Source organism: Anomaloglossus baeobatrachus, chromosome 3 (genome assembly GCF_048569485.1).
Source record: "Anomaloglossus baeobatrachus isolate aAnoBae1 chromosome 3, aAnoBae1.hap1, whole genome shotgun sequence".
NCBI lineage: Eukaryota > Metazoa > Chordata > Amphibia > Anura > Aromobatidae > Anomaloglossus > Anomaloglossus baeobatrachus.
The window spans coordinates 679,473,635-679,497,367 of NC_134355.1; the positions used below are offsets into that span (position 1 = coordinate 679,473,635).

Genomic DNA, 23,733 nt, shown 5'->3' on the forward strand with positions numbered 1-23,733 from the left:
TCTGTGATTGGCACAACGAGGAAGTCTGATGTGAAGTGGGGGGTGTCCTGATAATGTTCCCAGAATAGGGATCCCTCCCACTCCAAATACTTGTGTAATCCAGGGTTATACTCCAGAGCTGAATTCACAATTCTTCAGGCTTCAGAGCTGAGATCTGACAGCCTCTCCCTTGCTCAGTGTCTGTACAGTGTTTGCTCTGGTGATTTGTGATATAAAAGGAGGTCTGGCATCTCTGGATGTTTTTATTTTGCAATTGGGGGGGATGTTATTAAAACAAAAGAGGGCATCCAAGTAGTGGACAACCCCTTTACATGAGCTCCAATAATGCGGGGACAGCTAGGATAACATTTCACATAATATAACATCACCAGAGTGAGCGCTATACAGACACTGAGCAGGCGGACACAGGGAGATGAGATATTAGGGGCGAGTCTGCTGACAGTCATGCTGACTGTTTCCTATACTAGAACTTCAATGTTACAGAAGCAGGAAATGCAATCTATAAACCTTGTCAGCAATTTAGTGCCCCCTAGAGGAAGTAATATGCATAAACCTGCCTTTGTCTCATAGTGGGTTGTAAATGATACCAACAGCGCCACCCTTGCCCGTAGGTTATGAATGGTATTACAGTTCAACTCCATTAAAGAAAAGAAGCGGAGCCTCACTGCCACCTATAAACCGTAGACAGGTGAGGGTAGAGACAATCATGTATATTGGTCTACCCCTGTGAATATAACCTACTGGGGGGCAAACTGAAGCCCGAAAACGAAGCCTCTGGGGTCCGTGCTTTTATCCCCTTTAAATATACTGTTTTGCTTATTATTGATCCCACAATGACGGCTGAACACTCGTGAAGCCAACAGCTTTCCCTCCCGCCCTCCTCACACGTGCATGCTCAGTTCAATTGAGCATGCGTTTCTTCTTCATCCACTTATCTCCCCCAAGAACAAAAGGATTAGGTATATTGCAATTCAATTGTCTGATCCTTATCGCTCCCTCAATAGGGGGAGAGTCGGGAGGCCCCCATACATTATAGAGGCCACTGAGTATGTACGACCACCGCTCCCAAAGGCAGGAAACACATATGTGGTCGCACATGCTCAGTACAGCTCCATTCACACAGGGCACTTTGGGAGCCTCATCCTAAATATACGAGCAGTCAGACCCCCCAGAGATGGTGAATTTATCATCTATCCTGTGGATATCTATTGTTTATGGGACAACCCCTTTAAATATAATAAGTGAAACAGCAACATTTTCTTTTTGGGTGCTCCTGTCCATCCACACCTAGTGGCGCTCCATATTCTACACACGGTGTATATTTTTCCATGCATTTCTCAGGATCTTATAGAAGCCCCTGAATACTCCAGTGCAATATACAATCCAAAATCTATAGGTGTCCATTCTAGATATTATGCTGCCCTATAGGGGATGAGCACAATAAACTTCATCCGATCTGCACCGATTACGCTCCTGACTCTGCACCTTCCTCCACGACGACTAAAACAAAAGGGAAATAACGAAGGTAAAACCGGAGCGACGAAACCTGATTGTGCTTATACGACTAGAACCGCCCCCGAGGAGCGATCCAGGCTCCGCCTGTGCATAGCTGTCACCATGGAAGCGTCCACACTGTGTCTGCATGCAGCCGATACTGTATCATAAATATAGCGGTGTACTGTCCACAAGGGGGCGTCACATTGCCCCTGATACAATCTTTTAGTGCTTGGGTGAGTCAGGGGATAGGACGATCTCTATTTTATGTTCTTTAATAATGCTGTCCGGGCATTCACCACTGCCTTAAAGGCGTCTTCACTTCTTGGAGCCACGCATTTGTCCGGGTGGAGGAGCACAGCGAGCATCCGATAGGCTTTATTTACTTCTTCCCTACAAGAGGAACATTTATTAATAAAGAAGATATTACGCTATAGCGCCACCTAGCAGTGACTTTTAATGGAGATATGGAGGAATTTATATACTGTATATTTTCATAAGAAAACTAAGTACACCCTCTTTCTTTCAATTCCATGGTTTACATATTGGGATATAATAAAAATAAAAAAAGTTGGTCTTTAGATATTTTTAACTAGTGATGAACGGGCACTACAATGCTCAGGTGCTCGGTACTTGTAACTAGTGATGAGCGGGCACTACCATGCTCAGGTGCTCGGTACTTGTAACTAGTGATGAGCGGGCACTACCATGCTCGGGTGCTCGGTACTGGTAACTAGTGATGAGCGGGCACTACCATGCTCAGGTGCTCAGTACTCGTAACTAGTGATGAGCGGACACTACCATGCTCGGGTGCTCAGTACTGGTAACTAGTGATGAGCGGACACTACCATGCTCGGGTGCTCAGTACTCGTAACTGGTGATGAGCGGGCACTACCATGCTCGGGTGCTCAGTACTCGTAACTAGTGATGAGCGGGCACTACCATGCTCGGGTGCTCGGTACTCGTAACTAGTGATGAGCGGGCACTACCATGCTCGGGTGCTCAGTACTGGTAACTAGTGATGAGCGGACACTACCATGCTCGGGTGCTCAGTACTCGTAACTAGTGATGAGCGGGCACTACCATGCTCGGGTGCTCAGTACTCGTAACTAGTAATGAGCGGGCACTACCATGCTCGGTACTCGTAACTAGTGATGAGCGGGCACTACCATGCTCGGGTGCTCAGTACTGGTAACTAGTGATGAGGGGGCACTACCATGCTCGGGTGCTCGGTACTGGTAACTAGTGATGAGGGAGCACTACCATGCTCGGGTGCTCAGTACTCGTAACTAGTGATGAGCGGGCACTACCATGCTCGGGTGCTCAGTACTGGTAACTAGTGATGAGGGAGCACTACCATGCTCGGTACTGGTAACTAGTGATGAGCGGGCACTACCATGCTCGGGTGCTCGGTACTCGTAACTAGTGATGAGCGAGCACTACCATGCTCGGGTGCTCAGTACTCGTAACTAGTGATGAGCGGGCACTACCATGCTCGGGTGCTCAGTACTTGTCGGACACTACCATGCTCGGTACTTGTAACTAGTGATGAGCGGGCACTACCATGCTCGGGTGCTCAGTACTGGTAACTAGTGATGAGCGGGCACTACCATGCTCGGGTGCTCAGTACTGGTAACTACTGATGAGCGGGCACTACCATGCTCGGGTGCTCAGTACTGGTAACTAGTGATGAGCGGGCACTACCATGCTCGGGTGCTCAGTACTGGTAACTACTGATGAGCGGGCACTACCATGCTCGGGTGCTCAGTACTCGTAACTAGTGATGAGTGGGCTCTACCATGCTCAGTACTTGTAACTAGTGATGAGCGGGCACTACCATGCTCAGTACTCGTAACTAGTGATGAGCGGGCACTACCATGCTCGGGTGCTCGGTACTCGTAACTAGTGATGAGCGGGCACTACCATGCTCGGGTGCTCGGTACTCGTAACTAGTGATGAGCGGGCACTACCATGCTCGGGTGCTCAGTACTGGTAACTAGTGATGAGGGAGCACTACCATGCTTGGGTGCTCAGTACTGGTAACTAGTGATGAGCGGGCACTACCATGCTCGGGTGCTCAGTACTCGTAACTAGTGATGAGTGGGCTCTACCATGCTCAGTACTTGTAACTAGTGATGAGCGGGCACTACCATGCTCAGTACTCGTAACTAGTGATGAGCGGGCACTACCATGCTCGGGTGCTCGGTACTCGTAACTAGTGATGAGCGGGCACTACCATGCTCGGGTGCTCAGTACTGGTAACTAGTGATGAGGGAGCACTACCATGCTCGGGTGCTCAGTACTCGTAACTAGTGATGAGCGGGCACTACCATGCTCGGGTGCTCGGTACTCGTAACTAGTGATGAGCGGGCACTACCATGCTCGGGTGCTCAGTACTGGTAACTAGTGATGAGGGAGCACTACCATGCTTGGGTGCTCAGTACTGGTAACTAGTGATGAGCGGGCACTACCATGCTCGGGTGCTCAGTACTCGTAACTAGTGATGAGTGGGCTCTACCATGCTCAGTACTTGTAACTAGTGATGAGCGGGCACTACCATGCTCAGTACTCGTAACTAGTGATGAGCGGGCACTACCATGCTCGGGTGCTCGGTACTCGTAACTAGTGATGAGCGGGCACTACCATGCTCGGGTGCTCGGTACTCGTAACTAGTGATGAGCGGGCACTACCATGCTCGGGTGCTCGGTACTCGTAACTAGTGATGAGCGGGCACTACCATGCTCGGGTGCTCGGTACTCGTAACTAGTGATGAGCGGGCACTACCATGCTCGGTTGCTCAATACTTTGTCGGACACTACCATGCTCGGTACTCGTAACTAGTGATGAGCGGGCACTACCATGCTCGGGTGCTCAGTACTGGTAACTAGTGATGAGCGGGCACTACCATGCTCGGGTGCTCAGTACTGGTAACTAGTGATGAGCGGGCACTACCATGCTCGGGTGCTCAGTACTTGTAACTAGTGATGAGTGAGAATGCCAAGAGTGTGCAAAGCAGTAATCAAAGCAAAAGGTGGCTACTTTTGAAGAACCTAGAATATAAGACATTTTCAGTTGTTTCACACTTTTTTGTGAAGTATTTCATTCCACATGTGCTAATTCATAGTTTTGATGCCTTCAATGTGAATCTACAATTTTCAGAGTCATGAAATTGAAGGAAATTCTTTGAATGAGAAGGTGTGTCTAAACATTTGGTCTGTACTGTATGTATGTACATATACATACATATATATATATATACATACACACATACATATATATATATATATATATACAGTCCGACCACCAAGAGTCTATACATTGTAGGCTCTATCACACACACGTGCATTCTCATCACTGGTGGTCTGTGCTGTATATACAGAGCTGGGTCTCGCAGATAATGAAGAGGACGCTGCGCTCCACATAATGCTGCGGTCACAGCTGATGGGCAGGGATACACAATCACATCCCCCTGACCCAATACTGATGACCTATTCTACAGATAGGGGATCAGGGAAGCTGCTGTTGTCACTAGTGATAATTTGTTCCCGTCCGTTTTGTCTCCACGAAAACAGACGCCATGATGAGGTTTCGTGCCCACCGCTTGTTTCTGAAGACATCCCTCTTTATTCTCCAGCAGCACTTCCCTACACAGCACCTCTAAAAATAAAAGTATCATTATACTGTCCCATAAATATCTGCCCCTGAATAAATAATCGCTGTGCTTCCTTCACAAAGTATCCCCCCACACTGCCCTTATCCAAAATACCTCCCACACTGCCTCTCTCCTTATTATACCCCCACACTGCCTCTTTCCATAATGTCCCCCCATATTGCCCCTCTCCAAAATATTCCCCAACTGCTCCTTTGTAAGCCCCACACAGATGCACAATACAATACACCCTCTCCCCACACACACCCACCCACACACAATATAATGCACCCCCCAGTTACACCCTCCCCACACACTATACAATGCACCCCCATCACCCCCTCCACAAACACACAATACACCCCCATCACCCCTCTTGCCACACACACACACACACACACACACACACACTACAAAGCACCCCTCATCACCCCCTCCCCCCACACACACAAAGCAGCCCCCATCACCCCACACACACACACACACAATGCAATGTACCCCCCATCACCACACACACAAAATATGCACCCCCCATCACCACACACAAATATCATGTACCCCCCATCACCCCACACACAATACAATGCACACCCATCAACACACGCATAGCACCCCCTATCACCACACACACAATACAATGCACCCCCATGACCACACACACAAATACAATGTACCGCCATCAACACACACGCATAGCACCCCCTATCACCACACACACACACACACACAAATACAATACACCCCATATCACCACACACACAAATACAATACACCCAATATCACCACACACACCCTCCTCCCTCCCTTGGAATACAGTACTCCCCCTCTGCTTGTCGCAAAGCTGTGTTCCTTCACAAATGTTCCCCCATTATGTGCCCTCAGCTTCTCCCCAACTCATCCCCATTAATTAAACCTGTCATCTTCAGCTCCTCCATGGAGCACTTACCACTGCCTGATGTGTCTGTGTCTCCCGCAGCACTATGATGACGTCAGCAAGGTGCTGATCTCATCACGCTGCTGCACATTGGGGGCGGGGCCCAGTCATGGCACTACACACTGTTCAAATGTAGAGAGCTGCAAATACATTTGAATAGGAAGGAGGGAGCTGTGGTCACCAGCATCGGCACCGCCAGCGCTTGCTCCACCACAGTGTGTGCATACCGGACACACCATCACACAACAGGGGCGGCACAGCACAGCGCGCTGCCTCCTGGTCCTGCTGCAGCTACTGTGCGCATGGCAAATAATGCTGCCCGGCCCACTACAGGCACCAGCCCATCTGGCATTTGCCAGAATTGCCCTATTGCCAGTCCGGGCCTGTGTCTGTGTCTGTGTGTGTGTTCCTAATTAAATTATAGAGATCCACATATGTTTGTAAAGACACCGCCACTTTGAGACAATAAAGTATCAGAAGTAGCCCTCTCTGTCTCCAAAAAAAAAAAAAGTATTATATCGTCACTCATTTACATAGGACTATATAAACTTAGTTTCACATTCCTAAACTTCACTTTTAACAAAGAAACTAACTATACAAGTCCTTATCTAAATTATACAGAGGTCTCTGCTGCATAAAGCTGGTGTCACACTAAACGACAGCGACAACGACGTCGCTGTTACGTCACCATTTTCGGTGACATAACAGCGACCTTGTAAGTCGCTGTTATGATCGCTGCTTAGCTGTCAAACACAGCAGAAGCAGCGATCATAAGGTCGCTGTGCTACATGTTCAGAGAGCAGGGAGCCGCGCTTAGCGCTGGCTCCTTGCTCTCCTGCAGCACACATCGGGTTAATTAACCCGATGTGTGCTGCAGCTACATGTCACAGTTCAGAGAGCAGGGAGCCGCGCTTAGCGCTGGCTCCTTGCTCTCCTGCAGCACACATCGGGTTAATTAACCCGATGTGTGCTGCAGCTACATGTCACAGTTCAGAGAGCAGGGAGCCGCGCTTAGCACTGGCTCCTTGCTCTCCTGCAGCACACATCGGGTTAATTAACCCGATGTGTGCTGCAGCTACATGTCACAGTTCAGAGAGCAGGGAGCCGCGCTTAGCGCTGGCTCCTTGCTCTCCTGCAGCACACATCGGGTTAATTACCCGATGCGTACTGCAGCCACATGTCACAGTGCAGGAGCCGGCACTGGCAGCAAGAGCGGAGGCTGGTAACCAGCGTAAACATCGGGTAACCAGGGAAAGGTCTTCCCTTGGTTACCCGATGTTTACGCTGGTTACAGCTTTCCGCAGCTGCCAGACGCCGGCTCCTGATCGCTTCATTTCGTCGCTCTCTCGCTGTCACACACAGCGATGTGTGTGTCACAGCGGGAGAGTGACGACCAAAAAATGAAGCTGGACATTCAGCAACGACCGGCGACCTCACAGCAGGGGCCAGGTCGTTGCTGGATGTCACACACAGCGACAGCGACGGGACGTCGCTGCAACGTCACAGAAAATGGTGACGTAGCAGCGACGTCGTTGTCGTCGTCGTTATGTGTGACACCAGCTTTACACCAGGGGAGACACAGTACAAACTCTACAAAGACTAAATGAAGTGAAGATTTAACAAAATGGATTTTGCGCTCATTCAAGCAATACACAAATGGACGAATAAAAAGGTACAACTTGGCTATATATAATTTAAAAAAAAAAAAAACCCAGAAAAGTTTTCTCCCAATCACAAGAGAGAAAAAGAAAAGTGTAAAAAACTGAATAGTTTGTAAATGATCCATCATAAAAAGTACACAACCGTAATGACCCATGAAATACAATGAAGTCTTTATTAACAAATATTGAAAGTTTTTAATATTTACTAAAACAGACATTCTATTCATGACTATGGCTTCACTCCTGTGTGAATTCTCTCATGTGTAATGAGATGTGATTTCTGAGCAAAACATTCCCTACATTCTGAACATGAATACGGCTTCTCTCCTGTGTGAATTCTTAAATGTTTAACAAGACCCGATTTCCGAGCAAAACATTTCCCACATTCTGAACATGAATATGGCTTCCCTCCTGTGTGAATTCTCTCATGTGTAATGAGATTTGATTTGTCAGCAAAACATTTCCCACATTCTGAACATGAATATGGCTTCCCGCCTGTGTGAATTCTCTCATGAATAATGAGATGTGATTTCCGAACAAAACATTTCTCACATTCTGAACATGAATATGGCTTCTCTCCTGTGTGAATTCTCTCATGTGTAATGAGATGTGATTTCCGAGCAAAACATTTCTCACATTGTGAACATGAATATGGGTTCCCTGTGTGAATTCTCTCATGTATAATAAGATGTGATTTGTCAGCAAAACATTTCTCACATTCTGAACATGAATATGGCTTCACTCCTGTGTGAGTGCTCTCATGTATAATAAGATGTGATTTGTCAGCAAAACATTTCTCACATTCTGAACATGAATATGGCTTCCCTCCTGTGTGAATTCTCGCATGTATAATGAGATGTGATTTCCGAGCAAAACATTTCTCACATTCGAAACATGAATATGGCTTCACTCCTGTGTGAATTCTCGCATGATTAACAAGAACTGATTTCTGAGCAAAACATTTCCCACATTCTGAACATGAATATGGCTTCACGCCTGTGTGAATTCTCTCATGTGTAATGAGATGTGATTTGTCAGCAAAACATTTCTCACATTCTGAACATGAATATGGCTTCACTCCTGTGTGAATTCTCTCATGTGTAATGAGATGCGATTTCTGAGCAAAACATTTCTCACATTCTGCACAAGAATATGGCTTCTCTCCTTTGTGACTTTCACTTCCCTTAGCATTCTGTGTTGAACTCCTGGTACCATCATCTGTCATAAATAAAATTGATGTTATAAGCTTTTAAAAATATAACCTCAAACATACAGATAAGACACATAAATCCATACAAATTCCAAAATGTGTAGCAAAGTTCTACTTTATAAGGCCTATGTGACAGAAGATACCCAAAATAACATTTTAAAAACTGCACCCTTCGAAGTGCTCAAAACGACATTCAATAAAACATATCTACAAAAGCATATCCAGTGGCACTCAATAATATAAGGATACCGGCATTACTGCTGGAGAAATATTAGAAAAAAGGGATTCATACATAGAGAAAAATGAGTAATACGACATAGCAATACCTATGTCGTATTACTCATTTATTGCATTACTGCTTTAGGCCTCTTTCACACATCCGTCAAACCCATGTACGTCTTGCACGGACGTGTAAAAGGTGCGTATGACCCTCCATGTGTCGTGGTTTCGGCACACGAATGCTCTCTGTGTGTTGTCTGTGATACAGGAATTTTACGCTCACCTGTCCCTAGTGCTGCTGTCTCCCGCACTGTTGCTTCCGGTCCTCGGTGCAATGAATATATAATGAGCAGGGGTCGGAAGCACGTGACAGCAGCAGCAGAGGACATCAGTGCTGGAGAAGGTGAGTGTAGAACTTAATTTTATTTTACAGAAACGTGTTTTTCTCCAGTACGTGTCACACTGATGTCATGCGGAGCACATCCGGCGGTCTGTGTGACACCTGTGCTGCTGGAGTAAAATGGATATGTCAATGTGTGGAGCACATGGACACACGTATGCTCCACATGGACACATGGTTCATGTTAAAACACTCCCGAGTGCGCAAACCCATTGATTATAATGGGTCTACGTGTGTCAGTCTCTCCGGGAACGTGTGAAAACGGACCTCACATGTACCGAAGACACGGATGTGTGACGGAGGCCTTAGAGATATTTACAAAGTCAGATTCTTAGCTTATGTATTGGCCAATCCATGTGAGCCCGATAACCTTAACAAGCACCTGACCAAGCACTTTGCCCTATAGCCATGGTGTCTGCACCATCTTATTTAGCCAGGAACCTATCTGTCCAGACATGCAGATTTTTAATCACAGATGGAGGCATTTAAGGTTAGGTTCCCAATATAATGTGATCACCTTGGGCTCACATGGATTGGCCAATACATAAGCTAAGAATCTCTATGAAAATATCTCTAAAGCAGTAATGCAATGCCTATGTCTTTACTCATCTTTAAACATTAGCTGTGTATTTATCCCTTTTTTGTAATATTCCCACAGCTGTAATGCAATGCCAAAGTACTAGAATTAAGTACAGCTCACCCCAGAGACCACTCCAAATGTCGGCATTAGGAAGCAAGGGATCCCGCTTCGGCTCTTTGTTAGGCACAGATAAATAAAATAAGTGATCCAGCTTCCATGTGGCTTTGAATAGAACTCCAACGTTAATGAAAAAGTCTTTTAAAAGCAAAATTCAAGTACAAAATAGAATATGATACAGCAGGTCCAAAGAATTGTCTGACCACCTAAGCCAGATCACTTATTTCCTTCATCAATGTCAAAGTACACTTTAGATGCGTCACAGGAATTAAAGCAATGTGGAAGGAAACAATAAAGATTTACATTTTTCCTACAAAAGTGTTGTTTTAACCACAAATTTTCATCTTCCCAAAAGGTAACATGAGAAATTGTACCATATAATTCTGTTATGCAATTTCTGTGTTCAGGCCCACATTCGCGGGATGCCGCCGTGGCGGACTCTGTTCACAGGCAACCTGATCTAAAGGTCCAGTCACACTAAGCAACTTAACAGCGATCCCAACAACGATAGGGATCGCTGGTAAGTTGCTAGGAGGTTGCTGGTGAGATGTCACACTGCGACGCTCCAGCGATCCCACCAGCAACCTGACCTGGCAGGGATCGCTGGAGCGTCGCTACACGAGTTGCTGGTGAGCTCACCAGCAACCAGTGACCAGCCCCCAGCGCCGCGTGGAAGATGCTGCGCTTGGTAACTAAGGTAAATATCGGGTAACCAACCCGATATTTACCTTGGTTACCAGCGCACGGAGCTACACGTGCAGAGAACAGGGAGCAGCGCACACTGAGCGCTGGCTCCCTGCTCTCCTAGTTACAGCACACATCAGGTTAATTAACCCGATGTGTCCTGCAGCTAAATGTGCACAGAGCAGGGAGCAGCGCACAATGCTTAGCGCTGGCTCCCTGCTCTCCTAGCTACAGCACACATCGGGTTAATTAACCCGATGTGTCCTGCAGCTACATGTGCACAGAGCAGGAGCCGGCACTGACAGTGAGAGCGGCGGAGGCTGGTAACAAAGGTAAATATCGGGTAACCAAGGACAGGGCTTCTTGGTTACCCGATGTTTACTGTGGTTACCAGCCTCCGCAGAAGCCGGCTCCTGCTGCCTGCACATTTAGTTGTTGCTCTCTCGCTGTCACACACAGCGATCTGTGCTTCACAGCGGGACAGCAACAACTAAAAAATGGCCCAGGACATTCAGCAACAACCAACGACCTCACAGCAGGGGCCAGGTTGTTGCTGGATGTCACACACAGCGACATCACTAGCAAAATCGCTGCTACGTCACAAAAGTTATTCGTTAGCAGTGATGTTGCTAGCGATGTTGCTTAGTGTGACGGGGCCTTTAGTTGCTCAGCCTCAGCTGAGTCTTTTCCACTGCTTTTCAGTCCTGCAGGAGTTAATTCCTGTGTGGTGTGTGAGACTCAGGGGGCTAATTTATATTCATCGGTCTTCTCCGTATTTAAGGTTTGTGAGTCTGTTTATTACTGCAGATGATACCTTCAGCTTATGTTCCTGTGATTCTGGTCTTTGTGGCGATCCTATTCTTGGTGACCAGTAGTTTACTGTTTGAGTGGTCTGGAAGTTCCCCCGTTGTTCATTTACTTCCTTCGTTATACTTTATTCCCTCCCATACATGTATTGTCTCTCCTTTGTGTGCAGTGTGTATGAGTTTTGTTTTTTCCCTGTCTGTGGTATTTGTGGGGTTTGCATCTCCACTCTCGATGAGGGGGGAGAGGGGGTGTTAGATCAGGGTATGGAAAGGAGTTAGGGTTTTGCTGGCGGTCCAGACCTGGATACCATCAACCCTACCTCTGGGATAAGAGAGAGCACAAGGTCCCTAGTCTGAGAACCAGTTTCTGGGGTCCCTGCTCCAGTTACCCCAACACCTCCGTGATACCCTGGTTTTGGGACTAACTTCTCAGCTGAGTAGTAACTGATCAATCACTCAGAACAGGGAGCCCCGAAGATAGCAAGCACCTCCCAATTTCAGATTGGACAGCTGAGCTGTCGCTCAATAAACTAACAACTTGGCATGGCCCTGATTCTATACTGAGGCATAATTGTCACTCACTGTGTCGAAGACAGCGGAGAGATTGTTCATCAGAACAAAGACTGACTGGAACACCTATATGTGTGAATTAGGTGCTAGCTCAGAAATACAGGACTATAATAAAGATAATAAGCTGCACACTAACCACTATAAAAATGTAAACATGAAAATGGTAAAGCATTACTACTATAGGGATACTATGAAGAATGAAAAAAATGACATTTTTGTGTACTCACCGTAAAATGTGTTCCTTGGAGCCTTTCATTGGGGGACACAGACAGTGGGTATTATGATGTCTCCAGGGAGGCGTGACACTAGATTTGCAAAAGTGTTAGCTCCTCCCCCCACAGCATATACCCTAGCTAGGCAGGAAACTAGCTCAGTTTGGTGTAAAAGCAGTAGGAGGACAACCAAAACCACAAGGGTGGGAGCTGTGTCCCCCAATGAAAGGCTCCAAGGAAGACATTTTACGGTGAGTACACAAAAATGTCATTTCCTTTCTCGCCTTTTCATTGGGGGACACAGACAGTGGGACGTCCCAAAGAAGTCCCTGGGTGGGAACTGAACTATTAACAGTGTATAACATCAGACTAAGCTGACTAACGACTGCAACTGCAGTGAACACATATCAGAACACTGTCAAAAACCGAGCAGCGGCCACTTATAAATGGGCTACTTAAGCAAGCATTGTTGACCTTAGGGAGATCAACATATCCACTGCGGAGACACCATCACGTGTTTCTCAACGCAGTGATTCTAGAGCATTGCCCCCTGGGAAGTATGCAAATAAGAAAGCCGCGGAGACACCATCACGTGTTTCTCAACGCTGGCAGGAAACTAGCCAGGTCTTTCACCGGGAAGGAACAACCACGGGAAGGGCAGTCTCCAGTCAAGGAGACCACCTATACCAAACATGGTATCCATCCACAGACAGCCGTTTCGGGGTATTTGCCCCTCATCAGTGTGGAGTAGGAATCTGGCTAGTGGGGGCAATGCCTAGTAAAAGACTACTTAAGCAAGCATTGTTGACCTTAGGGAGATCAACATATCCACTGCGGAGACACCATCACGTGTTTCTCAACGCAGTGATTCTAGAGCATTGCCCCCTGGGAAGTATGCAAATAAGAAAGCCGCGGAGACACCATCACGTGTTTCTCAACGCTGGCAGGAAACTAGCCAGGTCTTTCACCGGGAAGGAACAACCACGGGAAGGGCAGTCTCCAGTCAAGGAGACCACCTATACCAAACATGGTATCCATCCACAGACAGCCGTTTCGGAGTATTTGCCCCTCATCAGTGTGGAGTAGGAATCTGGCTAGTGGGGGCAATGCCTAGTAAAAGACTACTTAAGCAAGCATTGTTGACCTTAGGGAGATCAACATATCCACTGCGGAGACACCATCACGTGTTTCTCAACGCAGTGATTCTAGAGCATTGCCCGCTGGCAGGAAACTAGCCAGGTCCTACTCCACACTGATTAGGGGCAAATACCCCGAAACGGCTGTCTGTGGATGGATACCATGTTTGGTATAGGTGGTCTCCTTGACTGGAGACTGCCCTTCCCGTGGTTGTTCCTTCCCGGTGAAAGACCTGGCTAGTTTCCTGCCAGCGTTGAGAAACACGTGATGGTGTCTCCGCGGCTTTCTTATTTGCATACTTCCCAGGGGGCAATGCTCTAGAATCACTGCGTTGAGAAACACGTGATGGTGTCTCCGCAGTGGATATGTTGATCTCCCTAAGGTCAACAATGCTTGCTTAAGTAGTCTTTTACTAGGCATTGCCCCCACTAGCCAGATTCCTACTCCACACTGATGAGGGGCAAATACCCCGAAACGGCTGTCTGTGGATGGATACCATGTTTGGTATAGGTGGTCTCCTTGACTGGAGACTGCCCTTCCCGTGGTTGTTCCTTCCCGGTGAAAGACCTGGCTAGTTTCCTGCCAGCGTTGAGAAACACGTGATGGTGTCTCCGCGGCTTTCTTACTTATAAATGGGCCACTGCCGCCTGAAGGACTTGACTTCCAAGAGCAGCCCCCGCGGAGGCATGCGTATGCACTCTGTAGCATTTTGTAAATGTGTGCACACTGGACCAGGTAGCGGCCTTGCAAAGTTGGGCTGCCGAAGCCTGATGGCGGATAGCCCAGGAAGCACCCACTGCTCGCGTAGAGTGGGCCCGCACAGATTGAGGAGGAACACCACCTCGTGTTTTGTAAGCCTCACAGATGGCAGTCCTAATCCATTGAGAAATCGTGGATTTAGAAGCCGGATTGCCCTTTTTGTGTCCTTGTGAGGACGAAGAGGGCATCGGACTTGCGCAACGGCGTTGTTCTGGAGATGTAGATCCGCAGAGCCCTGACGAGATCTAGAGTGTGAAGGGCTTTTTCAAAAGAGTGGACCGGGACCGGGCAGAATGACGGCAACACAATGTCCTCGTTTAAGTGGAAAGAAGATACGACCTTCGGGAGAAAAGCGGGGGAAGGCCGAAGGACCACCTTATGATGGAAAATCAGGTAAGGTGAGTGACAGGAAAGGGCCGCCAGTACGGACACTCGCCTGATAGAGGTAATGGCGACTAAAAAGGCAACCTTCCAGGACAGTCGTTGAAGAGAGATTTCTCTCAGAGATTCGAAGGGAGGAAGCTGAGAACCAGATTCAGATCCCAGGGATCTAAGGGATGGCGATAAGGAGGGACCAAATGCGCCACCCCTTGAAGAAAGGTACGGACCTGAGGGCGAGAAGCCAGCCGCTTCTGGAAAAATACTGACAAGTCAGAAACTTGTCCTTTAAGGGTACTGAGAGCTAGACCAGAGTCCAGACCGTCTTTCAGAAAGGCAAGAACATTAGGGATTGAAAAGGTAAGGGGCGACCGATTATGATGGTCACACCAGGAAAGATAGGTCTTCCAGGTCCTGTGGTAGATACTGGTGGAGGAGGGCTTCCGAGCATTAAGCATGGTATGAACTACCTTAGAAGAAAGACCTGATTTTGCTAGAATCAAGGATTCAAGTGCCACGCCGTCAAATGCAGCTGTGCTGTATTCTGGTGGAATATTGGACCTTGCGACAGAAGATCCGGGCAGTCGGGAAGACGCCAGGGAGTGTCGCCGAGCAGTTCGAGAAGCTCTGGGTACCAGACTCTCCTGGGCCAGTCCGGGCCTACGAGGATCACCGGGATTCCCTCCGCTTTGATTTTCTTGATTACTCTCGGAATGAGAGGAAACAGAGGGAAGATGTAGGGTAGGCGAAACTGCAACCACGGAAAGACTAGATGTATTTTGGCGTTCATCAGAGAAGCCATGAGGTCCACATCTGGGAGTCCCCAACGAAAAGAGTGATCTGATGGAACACTTCGTCGTGGAGGGACTATTCCCCTGCCGCTAGACCTTGCCTGCTGAGAAAGTCTGCGGCCCAGTTGTCTACCCCCGGAATATGGACAGCTGAAATAATGGGAATGTGCATCTCTGCCCAAATAAGAATCCTGGATACTTCTTTCATTGCTGCCCTGCTGCGAGTTCCTCCCTGACGGTTGATGTAAGCCACGGCCGTGGCATTGTCTGACTGGATCCGAACAGGGAGGCCCAATAGTAAGGGTTGAAAATTCTGAAGGGCCAAAAATATGGCTCTGATCTCCATAACATTGATGTGCAGGGAGCGCTCGGAAGGAGACCAGCGTCCGTGAATAGTGTGGTGGAGAAATACCGCCCCCCAGCCTATCAGGCTGGCATCCGTCGTGACTACTTGCCAGTGGACCGGGCGGAAGGACTTCCCTTGAGATAGGGATGAGGCTTGAGTCCACCAGACGAGGAAGCTGAGCGCAGACCAAGATAGGTGGACTGACCGGTCTAGGGAAGCTGGATTCTTGTCCCAGGTGGATAGAAGATCCAGTTGTAGAGGGCACAGATGGAATTGGGCAAAGGACACGGCTTCTATGACCACCACCATCTTGCCTAACACTCTCATTCCATTCCGAAGGGATGTGTGACAGCAAGAGTGGAAGGGATTGGGCGGCCCGGATCAGGGAAGACCTCTTGTCCTCTGGAAGAAAAACCCGGGCCATGAACCGTGTATCAGCATACCTAAAAAGGTGATGCGCTGATGAGGAATGAGGGATGACTTGTTGAAGTTGATAAGCCATCCTAGCCTTGACAGCGTGTCTAGGCAAATCTGCACGCTTTTTGAGCAAACTTGAAGAGAGCTCCCTTTGACAAGAAGGTCGTCCAAATAGGGAACAACCAGGATGCCTCTGGGGTGTAAAATGGACATGACGGCCGCCATGACCTTTGTGAAGACCCGAGGCGCAGTGGCCAGCCCAAAGGGCAGGGCTCTGAATTGGAAATGACGGTGTCCTACGGCAAAGCGAAGGAACCGTTGATGAGAGACACATACAGTTAGGTCCAGAAATATTTGGACAGTGACACAATTTTCGCGAGTTGGGCTCTGCATGCCACCACATTGGATTTGAAATGAAACCTCTACAACAGAATTCAAGTGCAGATTGTAACGTTTAATTTGAAGGTTTGAACAAAAATATCTGATAGAAATTGTAGGAATTGTACACATTTCTTTACAAACACTCCACATTTTAGGAGGTCAAAAGTAATTGGACAAATAAACCAAACCCAAACAAAATATTTTTATTTTCAATATTTTGTTGCGAATCCTTTGGAGGCAATCACTGCCTTAAGTCTGGAACCCATGGACATCACCAAACGCTGAGTTTCCTCCTTCTTAATGCTTTGCCAGGCCTTTACAGCCGCAGCCTTCAGGTCTTGCTTGTTTGTGGGTCTTTCCGTCTTAAGTCTGGATTTGAGCAAGTGAAATGCATGCTCAATTGGGTTAAGATCTGGTGATTGACTTGGCCATTGCAGAATGTTCCACTTTTTTGCACTCATGAACTCCTGGGTAGCTTTGGCTGTATGCTTGGGGTCATTGTCCATCTGTACTATGAAGCGCCGTCCGATCAACTTTGCGGCATTTGGCTGAATCTGGGCTGAAAGTATATCCCGGTACACTTCAGAATTCATCCGGCTACTCTTGTCTGCTGTTATGTCATCAATAAACACAAGTGACCCAGTGCCATTGAAAGCCATGCATGCCCATGCCATCACGTTGCCTCCACCATGTTTTACAGAGGATGTGGTGTGCCTTGGATCATGTGCCGTTCCCTTTCTTCTCCAAACCTTTTTCTTCCCATCATTCTGGTACAGGTTGATCTTTGTCTCATCTGTCCATAGAATACTTTTCCAGAACTGAGCTGGCTTCATGAGGTGTTTTTCAGCAAATTTAAGTCTGGCCTGTCTATTTTTGGAATTGATGAATGGTTTGCATCTAGATGTGAACCCTTTGTATTTACTTTCATGGAGTCTTCTCTTTACTGTTGACTTAGAGACAGATACACCTACTTCACTGAGAGTGTTCTGGACTTCAGTTGATGTTGTGAACGGGTTCTTCTTCACCAAAGAAAGTATGCGGCGATCATCCACCACTGTTGTCATCCGTGGACGCCCAGGCCTTTTTGAGTTCCCAAGCTCACCAGTCAATTCCTTTTTTCTCAGAATGTACCCGACTGTTGATTTTGCTACTCCAAGCATGTCTGCTATCTCTCTGATGGGATTTTTTCTTTTTTTTCAGCCTCAGGATGTTCTGCTTCACCTCAATTGAGAGTTCCTTAGACCGCATGTTGTATGGTCACAGCAACAGCTTCCAAATGCAAAACCACACACCTGTAATCAACCTCAGAACTTTTAACTACTTCATTGATTACAGGTTAACGAGGGAGACGCCTTCAGAGTTAATTGCAGCCCCTTGTCCAATTACTTTTGGTCCCTTGAAAAAGAGGCGGCTATGCATTACAGAGCTATGATTCCTAAACCCTTTCTCCGATTTGGATGTGAAAACTCTCAAATTGCAGCTGGGAGTGTGAACTTTCAGCCCATATTATATATAATTGTATTTCTGAACATGTTTTTGTAAACAGCTAAAATAACAAAACTTGTGTCACTGTCCAAATATTTCTGGCCCTGACTGTATAGGAATGTGTAAATAATCATCTTCAACGTCTATGGAAGCTAGGAATTCTCCAGGTTCCATGGCGGCTAGCACTGCTCAATGATTCCATTCTGAAGGTTCGAATCTGTACGAATTTGTTCAGCCGTTTGAGGTCCAAGATAGGGCGGACAGAGCCATCTTTTTTGGGAACGACAAAAAGGTTTGAATAGAAACCTTTGCCGCGCTGTTCCAGGGGCACTGGAATGATAATATTTGCTTTCTGTGCTATGGCCTGAAATAAGGCCTGGCTTTGCGTTTTGGACTTTGGAAGACGAGAACGCAGAAACCTGTTGGCCGGCAGGGAATGGAAATTGATCTTGTAATCTGAGGTGACGATTTCTCGAACCCAAGCATCTTGAGTGTGGTCTAGCCAGATATCCCGAAAAAGCAGAAGCCGCCCTCCAACAGGAGTCGGATCTGAGGGATACCTGGCATCATGCTGTGGGGGCCTGTACAGAGCGAGGTCCTTTGGATTTAGGTTGCTTGGAGTGGGAACGCCAAGAAGAGCCCCTTGAGGGACCGGATCCTCGATCTGAGCGTTGGGACGATCCTTGGGCTGATGGTTTACTTTGAGGCACTGTCCGCATTCCATATTTTTAGCCAAAGGACTCTGCGGGCAAAGACAGCATTGGCCGCCGATAGGGCTGACAAACTAGCTGCATCTAGGGAGCCATGAAGAAAATAGAGGCTAGAGAGAACAAATCAAGGATCTCAAAAGCCGCCGGGGGAATATTACAAGAACGAAGCATCCTGCGTAGGTTCTTGCTCCACACCCCCATAGCTCTCGCGACCCATGTTAAGGCAAACAGGGGGCGAAGAGAGGAGCCCGAAGCCTGGAAATTAGATTTGACCGCAGCATCAACTGCGCAGTCGGACAAGTCCTTGAGAGACGCGTTGTCATGACCGTGTGTTTAGCCAGTCTGGATACTGGCGGATCCACAACAGGGGGTACTGACCCAGGCTTAACCATTTCAGAGGGAAAGGGGTAAGCGAATGAAGAGAAGGGTTTTTTATTAAGCCTTCTATCAGGGTGATCCCACCGTTTAGATATAATTTGCCGAAAAACCAGATCCTGAGCAAAGGATTTAGGAGGCTTCTTGGCCCGCTTGATTGCCGACTGAGAAGTCGGGTCAGGAGGCTGATCGACAAAGTGATTGACAGCTGAAATTAGTGTGTCTTCTATATGCCTAGACTCAGAAAGGACATCTGAATCAGAGTCAGAGTCTTGAGAATCGTGACTACTAAAGGTCACGGAACCTCGGTCAGACTGACTATCGTCCGAGTCGGATGAGGCGTAGAGGTCACAATGGCGCCTTTTGGAAACAGCCTTTTTACGTTCTGGGGAAGAGGGACCAGACTAAGCAGGCGGGCTCCTCTAAGGGAGCTGGGCCGGGGGAAGGCTGTGGGAGCCTGAGGACGGCTGGGATATCTGAGAGGCAAGGTCATCTAACCTTTTAGACATTAGAAGAGCCCATGAAGGCATTACATCATCAGACGGGGGTGCTGCCTGGCCGGTGGCCAGAGCAGAATCCAGAGACTGCACACCATCCTGGTCCAGCAACGGGGTCTGTTGTGACACGGTAGAAGGGGCATTGCAGCCCCAGCATAGTGGATAGCTTCGGCCATTAGAAAACGAGCGTCCACAGGTGGTACAAGCATAGTACAGGTCCGTAGAGGACGCCTGGGAAGGTTTATCACCCTTGCGGTTACGCATGTCAGCAATAGAGTCCTACAGCCCTATAGGGGTAGAGTTATATGAGTGAGGAGCCACTAGCAGTATTATAAAGTGACTGCTATGCACAGCCGGTATATACCGTAGCAAAATGGCACATACTGTCAAACAGCCGGCATATACCTGCAGGCAGAGCCAGTATATACCACTAATAGCAGATATACACCGCTAGCCAGCAGGCACCCACCGCTAGAGAGACAGCGATATACCGCTGAGCAGAGCGGTATATAGTGCTGCAGAAGTGCAGAGCCAAGGAGGCGATCTCACGTGAGTCTGCTCCCCACGTGGAAAATGGCGTCCAGTGTTCCTGGCAGCATGGAGAGAGACAGCCCCCGGAGGCTGATTGGTCTCAGGGCTGGGACTAAGCGTGACGGCCAATCGGAAAGGAGCTGCTCCTGAGTGAGGGAGCGGCTTCCAGAGCAGTGAGGGGGCGTTGCTAGAATGCAGGCCGAAGCAGGGGGCTAAATTAATGATGCTCCCTGGGATCACGGCCTGCATCAGCCCACCGGTGCCTTTCCAGGCGGCGGTTTGGATGCAGGCGACAGATGACTCGTCGTCTCCCTACCTGCTCCTGGTTCCGTCTGAAGACGCGTCGGTCATGGATGCGGGGATCTCAGGGACGCATCTTCGGCTCAAGGCTGAAGCAGGTCCTCGGCTCTGCTTAGCCCTCTGGAGCTACGTTGGTGTGAGGTGCTTCCAGGGAGCCTGGAGGGGTACGCAGACCCGACCACTTGGGCACGAGGGAAGACTGATGGCTTGTGCACGCCAGGTTTACTCTGCCCGTCAGGGGGGGGAACGAGGGTGGCAAGGCACCCCGGTATTGCCCCATAATCAAAAATAGAATGACTAAGCAAAAACAAAATAAAACAAATAAGCTGGCCTAAGGCACCCGGTAGAGCTCAGACCAGACATGTCAGCCTCCATGCTGACACTAGAAAAAACAGCTAGTTTCCTGCCTAGCTAGGGTATATGCTGTGGGGGGAGGAGCTAACACTTTTGCAAATCTAGTGTCACGCCTCCCTGGAAACATCATAATACCCACTGTCTGTGTCCCCCAATGAAAAGGCGAGAAAGCTAAATGTATTCCTATCTGGAAACAATGAAATACATGAAAAAATGGTATTGCAAAACTGCTATGAATATTTGAAAGTAGGAGAGATGTTTAGCAAATGTATTGATCAATGAAAGTGAGCCCAAAAACCAACCTCAAGGTAATCTCTAATTTTTCAGCAACTTAACTTCAATGCCTCTCTATGTGCTATTAAAATCTGCAAGTATGGGCAGACAGGCTCCTGGCTATATAGGATCATGAATAGAGTCTGGTAATAGGGCGGGGTTCTCAGTCAGCAGAAACTGAATGCTAATTAGAAAAAAGACTGACTAGAACACCTATATGTGTGAATTAGGTGCTAGCTCAAAAATACAGGACTATAATACTATAATGCACATATAGGTGTTCCAGTCAGTCTTTTTTCTGATTAGCATGCAGTTTCTTCTAACTGAGAACCCTGCCCTACTACCAGATTAGGTTGCCGAAAAATTAGAGATTACCTAGTCGCTGGTTTTCGGGCTCACTTGCATTGATCAATACATTTGCTAAACATCTCTACTACTTCCAAATATTCATAGCAGTTTTGCAATACCATTTTTCATGTATTTAATTTTTTCCAGATAGCTAAAGGTATTTTTCATTGTTCATAGTATCCCTATAGTAGTAGTGCTTTACCATTATTCATGTTTATACTTTTATAGTGGTTAGTGTGCAGCTTATTATCTTTATTATAGTGGAGAGATTGTGACACAGTAACTGCAAGGAGAAAATGCAGTTACATTCTCCCAGCAGCTGCTCACATCCAGTCACCAGCACAGTGGGAGAGGCGGTAACAGTCACCACTTACTAAATAGTGGGCGCACAGTAATCAGCCCTCTTGCACTGCATTGGTGACTGTATACGAGCGGCAGCAGGGAAAATGTAACTTTATTTTCTCCTTGCAGCTGGGAATGTGACTGTTCTCTTTGTTATTTAATGGTGACTCTTCACTGAGGAGGGTTACCTGTGGAAAGGTCTCTACTCCGTTCATCACCCCGCACATCCATTTCTCCTTTTTCCATTGTGTCTGCAGCGTTCTGCATATCTTTTCCCTGAATTACAAAGCTGTAAAATAAATAATGTAAAAGTCAGGGACAGAAGGAAAAGTCATGTGGAAGGTTCTAGATGGACGCTTCTACCAGAGCCGTATGGCACCTGAGACCAATCCATGCATGGCCTCTACGCCTCCTATATCGCCCGTGCTGCCCCAGAGTCAGTTCAGCAGGGATAGAAGCAGACGTGGCAGGATCCACTTAGTGTGGTACATTATGACATTGGTATTTCCTTCATTGTTTGGTCTTCACAATTTGGACGCCCTAATGCTTATTTTTCCATCATTTTAGAATTGTTTTAGTCAACAATGTTTAGTCAAAAAAAAATTTTTCACCACAAAACTGTTACTTGAACCAGGTAGCTTTTTGTTTCACAAGGGTATCAGGAAAAAATGTACCATAAAACGTATTGTGCAATTTCTCCTGAGTACGACGATACCTCATATGTGGTGGAAAGTAATTGTTTGGGCGCATGGCAGGGCTCAGAAGAGAAGGGCACCATTTGACAGCAAAATTGGTTGGAATCATTAGCGGACGCCATGTCATGTTTGGAGACCCCCTATGGTGCCTAAACAGTGGAGCTCCCTCACAAGTGACCCCATCCCCTCAAGGAAATTATCTAGATGTTTGGTGAGCCCCTTGCACCCCCAGGGGCTCCACAGAAGTTGATAACGTTGAACCGTGAAAATTATTTTTTTTTTTTACCACAAACTTTTTGCATCAACCAGGTAGCTTTTTTTTTTTTTTTTACAACGGTATCAGGAAAAACTGCACCGTAAAACGTATTGTGCAATTTTTCCTGAGTACGCAGATACCTCATATGTGGTGGAAAGTAATTGTTTGGGCGTATGGTGGGGCTCAGAAGAGAAGGAACGCCATTTGACTTTTCAAACGCACAGACGCGGTGCACTGATCGGCCGCTGCAGGACGCACATTCGGATGAGATACAAAAAGCGTCGGTGATACGGAAAAAAAGAAAAAGTCACGCCAAAAATTGAGAAGGGATGCCGATCCGTTATGTGCATCCCTGATCAGCGCTTGGCGAGACGCATGGATGGATGCGATACAAAAAGCGTCGCGGATACGGAAAACAGTTACGCCAAAAATTGAACAGGGATGCCGATCCGTTATCTGCATCCCTGATCAGCAATTGGCAGGACGCACGGATAGATGCGATACAAAACGCGTTGGGGATACGGAAAAAAAAAAAAGTCACGTCAAAAATTGACCACGGATGCAGATCCGTTATCTGCATCCGTGATCAGTGCTCGGCGGGACGCACGGACGGATGAGGTGTAAAAATGGACAGGATACAGGGGGAAAAAAAAAAAGTTATACTCAGTACCCAGAGGAGTAGCAGGAGGAACAGAAGGCAAGCGAGATAGACAGCTGTACAGGAGCCGCAGGCAGGACGTTGGACAGATCAGCAGAAGACCCAGGAAGAAGGACCCAGAGATGGAGGCAGATGTGATCGGGCCAGTGAAGAAATCGGACGAC

The 23,733-nt window shown here is 47.5% G+C and overlaps 2 protein-coding genes across 3 annotated transcripts in view; one reads left to right on the forward strand and one right to left on the reverse strand.

Annotated features, from left to right (window-relative positions):
• The window catches only part of LOC142297052 (uncharacterized), a 93,986-nt gene that overhangs the window by 15,494 nt on the left and 54,759 nt on the right, over positions 1-23,733 (forward strand). The gene's annotated exons all lie outside the window — the stretch shown is intronic.
• Positions 551-22,245, reverse strand: LOC142297053 (uncharacterized). Of its 2 annotated transcripts, XR_012751729.1 has the most exons (3): positions 22,149-22,245; positions 8,876-8,956; positions 551-1,887 (listed from the first exon to the last, which is right to left on the reverse strand). XR_012751729.1 is itself a non-coding variant. In XM_075341286.1 (2 exons), the coding sequence occupies exons 1-2, from the start codon at positions 22,225-22,227 to the stop codon at positions 7,968-7,970; spliced, it is 1,068 nt and encodes a 355-aa protein (XP_075197401.1). In that variant the 5' UTR covers positions 22,228-22,245; the 3' UTR covers positions 7,884-7,967. The 2 variants fall into 2 exon arrangements, 1 of the variants encoding a protein (XP_075197401.1); XM_075341286.1 differs by lacking the exon at positions 551-1,887 and having other exon boundaries at positions 7,884-8,956.

Bases quoted from the DNA above. Each gene is read 5' to 3' on its own strand.
- LOC142297053 (XM_075341286.1), bottom strand. From the start codon at position 22,227: ATGCAGAACGCTGCAGACACAATGGAAAAAGGAGAAATGGATGTGCGG. The intron at 8,957-22,148 runs GTAACCCTCCTC...TATTTATGACAG, and splicing joins GAGTAGAGACCTTTCCACAG to ATGATGGTACCAGGAGTTCA.